We start from the raw sequence: 12,957 nt of genomic DNA, 5'->3' as shown, positions 1-12,957 counted from the left end.
AGGAATACACCATTTGTTCAGAAAGGCTGTAGCAGACCCAGCATGTAATCCAAGAGACCTTGTAGCAAGGTCTTTGGGGCAAGCATGCTCTTTTCCTCTGTTTGAATGCATTCAGCACAACATGATCCTGGTTTGCAAGCAGGAAAACAAATCTCCAGGACTGTAGGGTTTTGCACAGTTTCACTGCAAAGAGCAGGGGTGGAAAAGTTGACTTTAGCAGCGTGTTTGCAACCTGCATGAGTTGGTTTTGCCACTGTAATGAGTGGTGGTAGTGCAGCAGAGACAAACACAGTTCCCCTGTGCTTTCCACTGCAACTGTAGCACAGGTCTCTGTTATGTCTTGTACCCAGAGTGGCTGTGGGTGCAAGATGCACCAAAGGGATGAACAGCTGATTTCCCACAGTTTTCTGCTATGTGCAGTCAGTTCCACTGACTTCAGAGATGTTTCACCTTTTGACACCAGCATAGATCTTGCCCTCATGATTTAGCAAAACACTTGTGGTTTTTTTTAAAGATAAATGGCAGGACCGGGATGAGATACCGACTATGCAGTGACTTTAAATGGCATTAAGGTTCTCACCTCCTTCTTGTTCCGGGAAATTGCATTTGGATCTATCGATCCCAGTGACAGGTTTGGGAGAACAAAGTTGAGCACTTTCGCTGCAAAAACCTGTGGGAGAGGAAAGCAAGCAGTTAAAGAGCTAGTTTGAGCAAGAGAGACAATATAGAGGGCCAAATCCTGAGCTGATGGGAATCAGCACAGAAGTTAAATAGTTGAGAAATGTCAACTGACACTGGAGAAAGATCTGTCCTATATTTAAAACATTTCTCTTAAAGAGAAAGTGTTTAAACTGCTCCCAGAATCAGGGAGTGGGTGTGCTAGTCTGAAATGCCATCAGCTGTCCATCCACATGCAACATCCCAACTTCATTGTACTTTGCCTTTTTCTCATTCTCAAGTTATTTTCTAAAAAGGCCTCAGTTAAGCGCTTTGATAGGAAAAAGCCATTTCCAGCCCTCGGAAGGACTGGGTTTTGTTGTTTTACTGCCCTTTCCTTGCCGCCACAGCTTTGATTTCAGGCTGCAGTACATAAGTGATGTTCGGTGCAATTTGCAGTAGTTGCCTAGGCTGCACTCTTTTTGATAAGCATATTCTCCGGGGAACCTGTAAATAAACAACAGCAAAATGTGCATGCAGTGGCTAAGGAAATCCATTGCTCACTTGTCTCCTGGGAACGAAACACAAAAGCATTCAGCAGCCCAGGCTCAAAACAGCTGGCAGAAGAAAGAGTAACATCTTTCATTTCAATAGCACTACAAGCATGTTGATACCAGGGTTCTGCTCTGATCTTTGATAGCTGTCTTTAATTAAGTGATCGCCACTTAAGTCAGAAAACATGCAATTAGTGTTTGTTGGTCTGTTTTATGGCCCTTCGTGTCCACAGCTAACACTTGCAGGTAGGCTGTCACCTATGTTCTCTGTTTCTGCTGATACGTAATCACTTCTGAAGCACTCCCTGACATTTCAGATCTCAGATGATACATGACAGAGTAATTATGATATTAGAGGAATAACACAAGGCTGAAGTCAAAGTCATCCAGGAGTGAAAGGCAGTAAAGACTCACAGCAGATTTGAGAAGACGTGTGTACCTTGGGGTGGATATGACTGGGAACCGGTGTCACTGTCTACCAGTATATTGAACCCCTCACTGGCTATGACATTGTGTCAGCAAAATTAATTTCTACTGAGGTCTCCGGAGTTAGACTAGTAAAATAACATATCCACACCGATGCAGGTATGAGCTTATGATGCAAACAAGCAGAAATGGGGTTTTCTTTGTTTTGTGTTAACTCCAGGCAGTGATGATTTGAGGAATGCATCTTCATGAATCATAGGCAAGGTTATGGACTCTGTACGCTGACAACGCTGTAACAGTTTTGCTTCTCTGAAACCACTTACGATGACCCAGATATATGCCAAGTAACTTTAGATACCTAGCTGAGGTATTTAACTTAGAACAAGTGTAATTGTCCTAGGTTTTCCTTACAGAGTATGGGGAGTGAAACACCTCCCAGAACACCTCTAAGATCCGAATAACCACCTGGAAGTGCCCGTCTCCAAAGATTATCACGATAACTAAGGCAATTAGGCTGCCCTAAAATTGGAGCCTGAGTTAAGAGCTAGGGTAAGTTCTTATGCCTAAAGATTGCTTATTCAAGAGGAAATGCCTTGGCATGAGAGGTTAGCTGGTGCTCTCTCAAGATCTATTTAGAATATTGGCCACAAGATCTATATGTTAGTATTAAGGCCACAGATATTTAGGTCCAAGATGACACATAAAAGAGTAAAAGATGGCAGGGTTTTTGGAAGATGGGGGCTTTGCTTACTTTTAAATTTGGCTGAAGAAAGAAGTTGGCTGACATATTCTCAAATTCCAGAAGAAGACGTGAGTTTGATGGGGATTCTGCTCTGTGTCTGCTTGGTATGTGTGTGAATATTTATATTCCCAAGGATCTGCAATAGGGATTTTGCAGAAGGAGCACAAAGTTGAATCTTCCTCTCATATGAGCAACAATACACCAGTCTAACGATATGCTGAAGGCGGGGAAGGTGTTACAAGGAGAGGAGAACTACATATATGCTCTTTCTCAGTCTCTTCCTTGTTGGAGACAGGTTAGACAGGCTTTTGTCAGATTCAGTATGGCCATTTTTCTGTTTGAAAGATATATGCTTATCATCCCAACCCCACTGCCTACTGATGACCTCGCCTCCCTGATATGCTTTGGAAATGTTCTTGAAGTTTTTGCGTGCATCTGGAGTTTTGCCAAACCGGGTCACAAGCTGACTGCTAAACTGCCACAGGGGTAGGGCTGGCTTCTGACCACCAGTATAGCGACCTGTATTGTCCTGGGTTGGTGATACCAGCGAAGTCATTTCTGGTGTTCAGATGTACAAGAGAAGCACCAGGCCCTGTACATAGACACGTCAGATGTACCTACACACGCACATACATATTCCCTGTGTGCATGAAATCTCTTATTTATGCACAGACAGAACTAACCTTGGTCTATAGGACTGATTGATTGTGAAAGGACTCTGCCACCATCCTTCAAGGGGTCTTCAGATCTGCAGGAAATGCTCCATTCCCTCCAATATGTAGTACACCCTCAAAATTCAGATGTAATTTTGATGATTCTTGGAGGCAAGGTCACGGACAGAAAAATCAAGGTTTATGTTATAATAAAAAATTCAGAAGGTTCCCCGGGGCCTTCACTGATTTTGCGAGCACTGTGATATAGTTTGTGACATGCTCGACTTTAACTAAAAGCCGTGTTGTTGAAGGGCTGGCCATATCTGATACATGAAAGTTTATCTTCCTGTTGGTTCAAAGTGGCAATGTTGGTTCTTGAGAGAATAGCTCCCAAATGATCAAGAACGGGTAATGGAGTGATGGGGATATTACTGGTTGGGCTGAGGATGACACTCCAGAGCAGTGGTCATTAGAGCTGCTCAAGGCCACCGCAGGTGTGCGAAATACTAACGGTGTTCAAATCCAGCCCTTCCCTCTCTATGGGAAAGATCTCAGAATAAGATTGAAATAGAGGGCTGAACATTGCCTCTTGACTGGAAGTGTAACTTAAAGCTGATTTCACGTTTTCTGCATCAGTTTAACTATATAGGTGCTTTGCAGTGTAGACACTTTTCTTCTGAATGGAGCAATCCCTGTTCCCTGCACACCTCGATGTGCTTATTTCTCTCTCCCATGATCTCTGCTTGACAAACTGCTTGTGTGAATGCCCTTTAGTTAATTTCAGCTACAAATGAGTTGGATTAACAAAACCCAAACACAAAAATGTGGTGTTTGAACTGGTTAAGCTAGCTAGGCTCATTTGACTAAGCTGAAAAGTCTCTGGAAGTGTGATGTCTCTCTCAATGCGATGAGCTACAGAGACCAGGTTGAGAGCAACTGAACAGTGTTATCAGGGAGATATTGTATCAGGGATATGATTTGATATGATATCATCAAGGAGATATCAGACATGGTGTCTCCATACCTGGATACCAAGCCACCTTATATACGTTTGTCTGACCCTGATGACTAACATCTCTGCTAAACTGGACAGTCCAGAGCAAAGCCAAGAATAAAAGAGTTTTTAATATAATACTTCCTTCTAGTTTGACTGTATGTTTTAAAACAGTCCTCTGCACTGTTACTGGGTGCAGATTCAGCCTGAATGACTGGGAGACCCTCAGGCACTGGAACAACGTGATGTCCAGTTGAGTTGGAAAGCAACAGATCAGCAAGAGGCCAAATGGAAAACACAAAAAGCAAGGAGAGAATATTGTGTACTTAGTCTTTAAGTCATAGGCTGAGGACTAGCATAGGATTAATTATCAGGGAATATTTCCTAAGGGGTTGTCCTGCCCACCCGATTTCAACGCATTCAATAGCCAAAATGTAGTGGGAGATCCTTTTACCCTTACTCTGCTCTTTGCCAGCATATGTGACTCCCGTCTCTTTGCATCCTTTGAAATTTTGAAGATTCAGAGCCGAATTTTGTCCAGATTAGTTGAAAAGAAAAGGGGGAAGGCAGCAAGATCCCTCCCTCTTCACTGGATTTGCAACTAGGAGGTCGATGCTTCTATCAGGACACAGGATTTATAGGGCATTGATGAAACTGTGTTTCTGCAAAGAGCAGAATTTTATTTTCCTGCACGTAGTCTGCAAACGCGCTGCGTTTCTGCTGCTGCCAGGGCTGGTTCGGCAGCGAGGGAAGGTATTTCTAAGACAGACTGAAGGACGCAGTGTGTAATCTGGCCCACTGTTATTGTTGCCTTGAGCCCTCATTTGTTTAGGCCAAGGTAAATTCTTGCTCAGTTGGAAACTTCCCCAGCAAAGGGATGAATGCAGTGGTCCTTGGGAAATGGCCCAGGGCCGAGAAGTCATACCAGTTCCAAGGGAAAACCAAAGCCTTTATGCCTCAGAGGCACAAACACCAATGAAATGTTTTTTGGCTCTCAGAGGAAAAAAAAGCACACAAGTGTTTTCAGCTCAGCTTTTTGGGAAAACGTGGCTTACACAGGAATACTCTGCCTGTTTTCACTCCTTCTTCTTGAAAATACCTTTTCAAATTCAGGAGTGATTTCAACTAAATTTGACAGAGCAGAGATATTTCAGGAATAATTAATTTTTTATCAGTTTTGAGATGCAACAATAGATTTGAAAGAGAAAGAAACTCACTGTGCACTTGTATTACTGCATGTGAGACACTCCCTAGGAAAGAGACCGTATAAACACCTCCAAAATACTTCAGTTAGAGATTAGGATTTCCTACACTGAAATAAAGCAACAATCTGGTACAGATCTGCAAGAAAACAGACTACGGTAATACTAGTTCCCACAGAACTGGTGAGTCCTTATTTCAGAGAGGGGTTAGCATCCAGCAAAAGGTATAGCTCTAGGAGAAGGAAAATCTTTCCATATTTTCCTTGACTCAACTGGAAATAGAAGGCTGATAGTGTCTCTCAGATTCAGACTCTATACTATATTTTTTTCTTAATATTTATTCTTTTTCCCTTTCCAAAGTAAGAAAAAACAGGGGCACTGGTGCTGATGGGACCCTTATGCTGAGTTAGGGATAGCTTCACCTGTGAAGAATCAGCTACCAGCCTCCTAAAAGCACCCTTTGGTGCTCTGACTCCTATTTAAACAAGTTTTCCCAGACTGGACAAATTCAGGATTCATTTTCCCTCTGAAAAGTAGGTGGACTTTGGGGGAGGCACTTAGAAGGAAAATATTGACTGGTATTCAGGTGGTGCAGATCTCAGCAGGGTTTTGCATTTTAAGGCTAGCGGTCTTAACGCGTTTCCTTCAGTGGCAGAGTGAGGTGATTAAAAAGCACCCTTTGGTGCTTGTAATCATTTGTGGGGTCAGTAGATGGCTTTGGCTACAGCAGAAGGTGCAACAGCATTATACCAAAAGCTGAGGCAATCTATTTCCTTTCTCTTAGAAGAAAAAAAGCCAGGAGAAATAGCTTAGAAGTAGATTAAAACAAGAAGCTAGCCCTAGGAGAAGAGTCTAGGGAGAAAGGATAAGGGAACGAGTCCTGCGGGAATGAGATATTCTGTCGTTCCTGCTGGCTTTGCTGGTCCTTCCCTTTGCTTCCAGGTTCTTTTAGGATTGTTGTTTATTCTTTTAAAAATTCAGATAGGAGGGGAGAGCTGAGGATCAGTTGCCTTGCAGAGCCTCCCTGGGGAAGCGCAGAGCGGGCAGTGCAAATTTGGATCAGAAATAGCTCTGGAAGGGAGATGTGAATGGAAAGGGGGGTAAAGCCTAAATGCAAACTGAAGGAGATGGTCTGGACAAGAACCAGCCTCGGTACCAAGCCAAATGGGACGCTGCTGGGGCAGTGATGGAAGCCTTCTTTGAGGCTCATGAAGGATTCCTGGGACTCAAGAGCTCTAGTTTTGTTTAGAAATTTGGCATCCCCCAAATGCCAAAAATAACCCTGGCCTGACTTAGCCAGCAGCCCGTGTTGCAACTATACCAGACTCTGTATGAGTCAGGAAGAAAACTGTAGGAGAGGAAGGGAAAGGACGGCACTGTGTGGGCTGCCACAGGGTGTGGTGAAGAAAGCATAGTCTGCTACCACCTCCAGAGGTAGCATCGTTCTCTGACTCTCATTTAAATAAGTTTTTTTGGACGAGTTCAGGATTCACTTCCCCTCTGAAAAGTCGGTGGGACTGTGGGGAGGCACTTACAAGAGAAGTATTGACTGGCCTCCAGGTGGCACAGATCTCAGCACGGTTTTGCATTTTAAGGCTAGAGGTCTTAACGTGTTTCCTTCAGCTGAAGAGCGAGGTGACCAGGTGCAACGCGGGTTTGCTCTTACCTTGATGGGAGTGGCGACTTCTGGGCTGGCTACCACTAAAGGAGAGATTAACAGCATGCCTGAAAACTCACTGGGTCTCTCACTAGCTGTCAGAATGGAGATGGCTCCCCCCTGCAATGCAAAATAACAGCCCACAGCTTAATACAGGTGTCAACATCTCATTTGTATAGTAATCCTGTTACTGGAAGGGTTTTAGTCCAAACAAGCAAATTATTTCTGCCCCAGTGAGAGTGCAGTGTGGTCAGCAAGGAAGGCTGGAGGAGTAGGGGCACTAGAAGTGTCTGGGTTTTGTAGGGGAGAAGAGACCTGGTTTCTGCTCTCATGCTGTAAACCCTCACGTCACACTGAACTCAACTCTCCGTGCAATGTCTGTCAGCTCCCTAGGATGCCTTGTGTCCTCCTCAGTTAAAAGGACTAAGAAGAAAATGTCTGAAGTGGTAGTTCAGGTGGGACTTGAAAAATAAGTTGAGGCTCTATCAGCGTGACAGACTGGTGCTGCATCAGGAAGATGCCGTGAAGCCAGGCTCGCTCCGTGCTTGTGGCACTGGTAACCTGGGCAACGCAATGCTGCCATCCGGCACGTGAAAATCTTCACTAATTACTGGAAGTTCAATATTCTCCTCTTAAGTGTCCCCAGCCCCTCCAGCCCTGCAGTGCTGTGCCCAGGGCCTGACAGTTAACACCCAGCCCATGGTTTAGAGCTGAACGCCAGCCAGGCTGAGCCCTCCTGCAATGAGGACAGAGGCTGATGGCGTGAGGGGCGGGGGACAGAAGGGACCTGGCTGGCTGGCTCGGGAAAGTTTGCAGAGGATCAGTTGCCAAGGGAAATATTTGGTGAACTTCCACGCTGTCGGAGAACCAGGGGCTTGTTAAATGGAGCAGCAGCGAGAAGCATCTCAAAGACCTCACTGGGAAATTAGCTCCTTGTTACAGTGGCTTTGGAGCGCAGCGAGCACTTCAGAGCATGCCATGCCTTCTTATGCAAGAACACTTGTTTATCTGCGCATGGCCTGAATCCCAAAGTACTTATTCATTTTCGTCTCCTCTGGGAAGGCAGGGAGAGCAGATCAATGACATCAGTGGGAATATTGCTAGCTTGAATAAAGGGATTTGGCCCATGCTGTCAGAATCAGACTTCAGATCTGTTCAGCAAATCAGTGCCTTTGTTTTTGCAGCCCTAATCCCTGGTACATTTTCCTGTTAGGCTGTTTCACAGAATGAGGCTACAGGGTATTTTTGTGCTTCATCCCTTAGCCACTCACAAAGCTTTGGAGGGCTTAACCTCCTGGCTACTGGTCAAAATGAAAGAAGCCCAATGCTGCAGGGAGGTGGTGGGACTTATCATGTACCCGGTGTGAATGAACGGTCCTGTTAAAAAATAAGCCCATTGTTGCAAATGGCACTAATTAGGGCCATGATCCGGGTAGAAAAGTTAAGGACTGACTATACTCAAGACAGATCTCGTGGGGTAAGGCATGCTGGCAACTCAGTCAGTGAATGAAGCGGAAGGGAAGGTTGCTTGTAGTTTTGTTTTTCCTGCTGTGAGCTGAGCTATTTCCTGCCATCCACAAGAGTACCACCGTGCTGCGGCACGTGTCCTGGGTGCTGCCGGGAGGGGTAGGGGATGGTGCTTACCATGGAGTGCCCCAGAATGAGAATGGGCAGCTCGGGGTGCTCTTTCTTCATGAGATCAATGTGCTGCAAGCTGTCCCTGATGAAGACGTGGAAATCTGAGACAACCATACGATCCCCCTCGCTCTGCCCATGGCCAACTGTAGGGGAAAAGGAGAGCATGCATCTAAGTGATTCGAAGCAGTGGTTGCAATCAAGAAAGGCTTTAGCAGAAACATGCCTGTTAGACTGTACTGTCCTAACTTGACCTTCTCCTGCAGTCATCTCTCAACAGAAAGAGTGCTGCAGAAATACAAAGGAAGCTGCACAGAACAATTTAAAAAGTCCCATACTGTCCATGATCTGGTTAAAAGAAAATTTATATTCCCCTGTGTTTCTACCTGCTCTTCAAAACTGATAGTACTGATCTAATCTCTTGAAGCCTTCGACATCAGGGTGAGGAGGGCAGAAGGGCTGTCTTGCTGTAGGGATGGGAGGTCACTGCACCCTGGGAAATCATTTTTTGCCGCTGGGGTCTGATGGCTGAGCCAACTGCTGTGTAGACTCTTGGCAAGAAACAGAAAAATTCTGAAGACTAGATATGGTCGCTATAAACTTAATGGGCCATGGACACAGCCTTTTCCAGTGCCTGGGTGTGCATGAGCTTTGCAGAGTCCTGCCTTTTCTCACTGCTACCCTGGAGCACTGGGCGGGCTGGAAACCTTCCCTGCTACGAGGTGAAGTGCTCTCAGCAGAAGAGGCCAAGTGATGGTGGTTGCAACAGCCTGCAGTGGGGAAGTATCAAAAGTGGCATGCTCCTCCTAAAAAGGTGTTAATGCAAACTGTGCTGCACCTGGACGCTGTTAGCTCATTCTGTGTCTGGGAATTATCTTGACTAATCAAAGGGAAGGGAAAGACTAAAACGGGAGATGGTGAGTTGCTATGGGAACAGCGGCATCCCTGGCAGAGGTGGAGCCAGCATCGCCACAAACACAGCTCCAGGCAATTTTGAGCTTGCAAAGGCTTGAAATTAATACCACCTAGGGGAAGCAGTTTGCATGTCTACCTGACCACACATACATGTTATTATCTATCGCAAATAGGATTCTTCCTTAAAAACAGTCTCCTTGCTTGTTTCTGTTCCATGCAGGTTATTAAGGAAAACTGTGAAGGGGAACACACATCCCATCCATATGGGATAGGGTATAGGGAGTCTCAGACAACATCTCCCTCCTGCTGTGTGTCTCCCTAGGCCTTCTCCAGTGGGCACTTCGGCATACTTAAAGGCACAAAGGGGCAATGACTTGTCAAAGGATGTGACGTGCCTGATAATTGTTTGCATGCTGGATGGTACCCCCTCTAGTGATCAGCAAAGAAAAGCATTGCCTACCCAGCCGGAAAGGTAAAGGCTTTTCAGTTAGATCTGCTGGCAACAGTCATACCAGAAGAAATCAGTATGTCTAAACTTAATTTCCTTGCAAGCCATCCAAAAAATCACCTTCCAAATTAGGCAGACCTTCTAAGAAAAAGCTGGACTAAATACATTCCATCTAAGAAAAACTGAACCCCAAACTTGCTCTTCTTTTGTCCTGCCAGGTGCTCTCCAGAGCTGGGTCTCTTGGCAGTGAACATTGCAACCAGTCATGCTGTCTGCCAGATAAACCCATAGATGTCATGCCGGTCAATTATAAATAACATATTACCGGTTCTGCTTTCCATGCACGCATTCCAATTCCTGCCAAAACATGATATAGCAAGCATTCTCCGTGGATCAGTGACCAGAAACAAATCGAAGAGCCAATTAAAATACAAGTTGCAATACTCTACAGAAGTGAAGCCATGTGTGTGGCTTGTGGTTCTATTAACTTTAAACTGATTTTTGTTACAGATGGAAAGTGAGCGTTTCCCAACTTTTATACATGTCCAGTCCACTCACTTTGTGGACCTCAAATGCGTTATCTGCCTAATATTTAAACTTCAAATTTAGCAGGTTAATATGAGTTGAATAGTCCAGTGAGAGGAAAATTTTCTCTTAGCAGAGCTCTGCACTTCCAATTCTTTTTTCTCCGGTGCTGCCTGCACTTGCTTCTAGTATCTCTTTCTCTACAGTGTCTGTGTAAGACAGCTGAGCAAGCAGAAATAGCAAGCCCCAGTGGCCCACGTCTGTCTATGGGCCATGACTCCCTGTTGTGGGGCTGTGAGGCCTTGCTCTATTTTTGGATGAGACAGAGGCAGGTCTGTAAAGCTTCCTTGGTCCTCAGCGTGGAGAAAATCCCCTGGTCCTACCACATAACAATGACACTGCTCGTAACAGTCAGAGTTGTGACTGTGGAAGCCAAGAAATACCTGTGCAATAGCTGTGACAAGCATCTCATTGGATTTCTGCAGGGTTTGGGGTTTTTTATTAATAACTTAAGGAACCCACCTTTTGACCCTGCTTTTAACTACTAAACTACTGTTCCCCACTCAGATGGCACAGAGGAATGCTCGAGGAGCAGTTTGTCTGCATGTATGGTAAAGGAAGGCCATGCAAGCCTTTGCTTTGATGCTTCCCCTGCCCCTTGTGCAAGGTGGCCAGATGGCATTGCTAGGTTGTGTTCATTTTACTATTTTTCTCTCTTCCCCTCCAAGAAACCAAACTTACTGCCAGAGAATGAGTTTATTGCAAGTTTGAACATCCCAGCTGAGAAAGCTTCAGGATGAGGAACAAAGACCTTTTCTATTAGATGAAAGACGTGCACAACCAAACATCGATACAGTCAAGAATATTGACATGTTTTTCCCTGATCTTTTGCCTTTAGAGCTCTTAAGAATGAAAGGTCAGGTCCATCCTTGATGTAAAGCTATTTGCTTTGGGTTTTGCTGGGAACAAATCTGATGTAGTGGTTCCATGGTGCCAGTGGCAAGACAGTGGCTGCAGGAGGAGGGTTACTGCCTGCGCCCGGGAACTGGAATTAACCAGAGGCTGCTCCACAGCCAAGTGACAGAATACCCAAGGGAGACAACAGACAAGTGCCATGAGAATCACAGCTCCATGAGTTCCTCATCACAATGCTTCCTCTGGGGCCCCTGGTTTCAAAAGGGCAATGTGAGGTTATGACCATGAGATGCTCATCTGTAAAGAGCTGTGATTGCCAGTGCACATTTGCATGACACACTTGGTTTACAAAAACTGTCGAATAGGTTTCATATCTACCTGCCTTCACATCTAGCTTGTGTGGTTCACTGCTAGTACCGTGTACGTGCAGTGGCTCAGTGATCGACCATTTCAGGCTGCATGTAGTGAGATAATCGTGGGCACCCTTTCCTGGATGCGAGCCTTTAAAACTGAGAATCCAAAACATGTATTTTCAAATTGCAAATTTAGAATTAGGAGGTCTAAGCCTCCGTTTCCAACCAAACACACCACTGCAAAATAACATACTTCTTTGCTCAAAGTCTGAATAAAGGCTGCAATGATCTGGCCCAATATGTAATAGCTATGAAGTTCCGCCCCCTGTATTTTCTGCATCAGGTTGCTCAGACTGCAGCTCTACCACCATAGAGACAAGAACAGTAACTCGTGACCAGTCAATCCTGTCGGAAAGCATGATTTCAGAGCATGATTTCACCTATGATTATAGATCCTCCAAATACACACCTCTCTGGATGGAAGAATACTGACTGGCTGTGCAGGAAGACAAAGCTGAGGGTTCAGCAATGAAATATTTGAGGGTGTGAGGGCTCTGGGGAGTGCGTTATCATCATGTAGGTATCACTCAGCCTGCATAATGGCTCCTGTGGCCCTGCAAATGCATGCTTCTACAAGTCTCTCTATTCGTCAAATCCCATATCTTCTTGTGCTGTGGGGCTTGCTTTTGAAAACCATTCGAAAGCAGCCAGACTCTTCAGCTGGCATTGGCTCACACGCCTCAAAAAATGTTACATCCTGGTCAGACTGGAGATATGCTGAAAAAAAAGTAAATAAAAAGCACAGTGCAACTCAACGCTCCCATCCCTTCAGTAAAGGCCAAATGGGAACTGCCTGAAGAAACGAGCACCCTGGTTCTGGGCTTGCTAGGCAGATTCATTCAGACGAGGGGAGCTGTGCTGGGTCTTCACCAGCACGACGCTTTTTTGCTGGGGCTGTGGGGCCACATCATAGCTGAAGAAATCCGTCCTTAAATACACTAAATAGGACCAACAGAGCATTAAGCAAAGAGGAGAGCCAGGCAGTGCCCGTCTCTGCACACCCTAGGGCGCATTAGCACCCAGCCCTCCGAGGCGCTGCAGGGATGGATGAGCGCGGCAGCACACCTTGTCCACCCTCAGATATTTGCAGAATTTTTGTTCTAAACACCAACTTTCATATAAGCCACACACTACACATATTTCTTTCTCCTTCCTAGTGCTAAACCCTCCTGACAAAGGCACAGCCCAACCCTGCACGCTCAGGTGTGGACTGAATCGCTC

At 45.4% G+C, this 12,957-nt stretch overlaps 1 protein-coding gene across 2 annotated transcripts in view; it reads right to left on the bottom strand.

Annotated features, from left to right (window-relative positions):
- Nucleotides 1-12,957, bottom strand: part of MGLL (monoglyceride lipase) — a 67,472-nt gene that overhangs the window by 10,333 nt on the left and 44,182 nt on the right. The window contains exons 4-6 of one of the 2 annotated variants that reach the window (XM_009321034.1): nt 8,530-8,666; nt 6,895-7,005; nt 581-670 (exon numbers count right to left, since the gene is read on the bottom strand). In XM_009321034.1, coding sequence (XP_009319309.1) covers nt 581-670; nt 6,895-7,005; nt 8,530-8,666 — 338 coding nt within the window. The remainder of the gene's footprint in view (nt 1-580; nt 671-6,894; nt 7,006-8,529; nt 8,667-12,957) is intronic. The other variant, XM_009321035.1, reaches the window with a different exon arrangement.

The sequence above is a fragment of the Pygoscelis adeliae genome, unplaced genomic scaffold (genome assembly GCF_000699105.1).
Source record: "Pygoscelis adeliae isolate BGI_AS28 unplaced genomic scaffold, ASM69910v1 Scaffold453, whole genome shotgun sequence".
Lineage (NCBI taxonomy): Eukaryota > Metazoa > Chordata > Aves > Sphenisciformes > Spheniscidae > Pygoscelis > Pygoscelis adeliae.
Note: the sequence above shows the minus strand (reverse complement) of the source record. Positions and strands in the feature narration are given on the sequence as shown.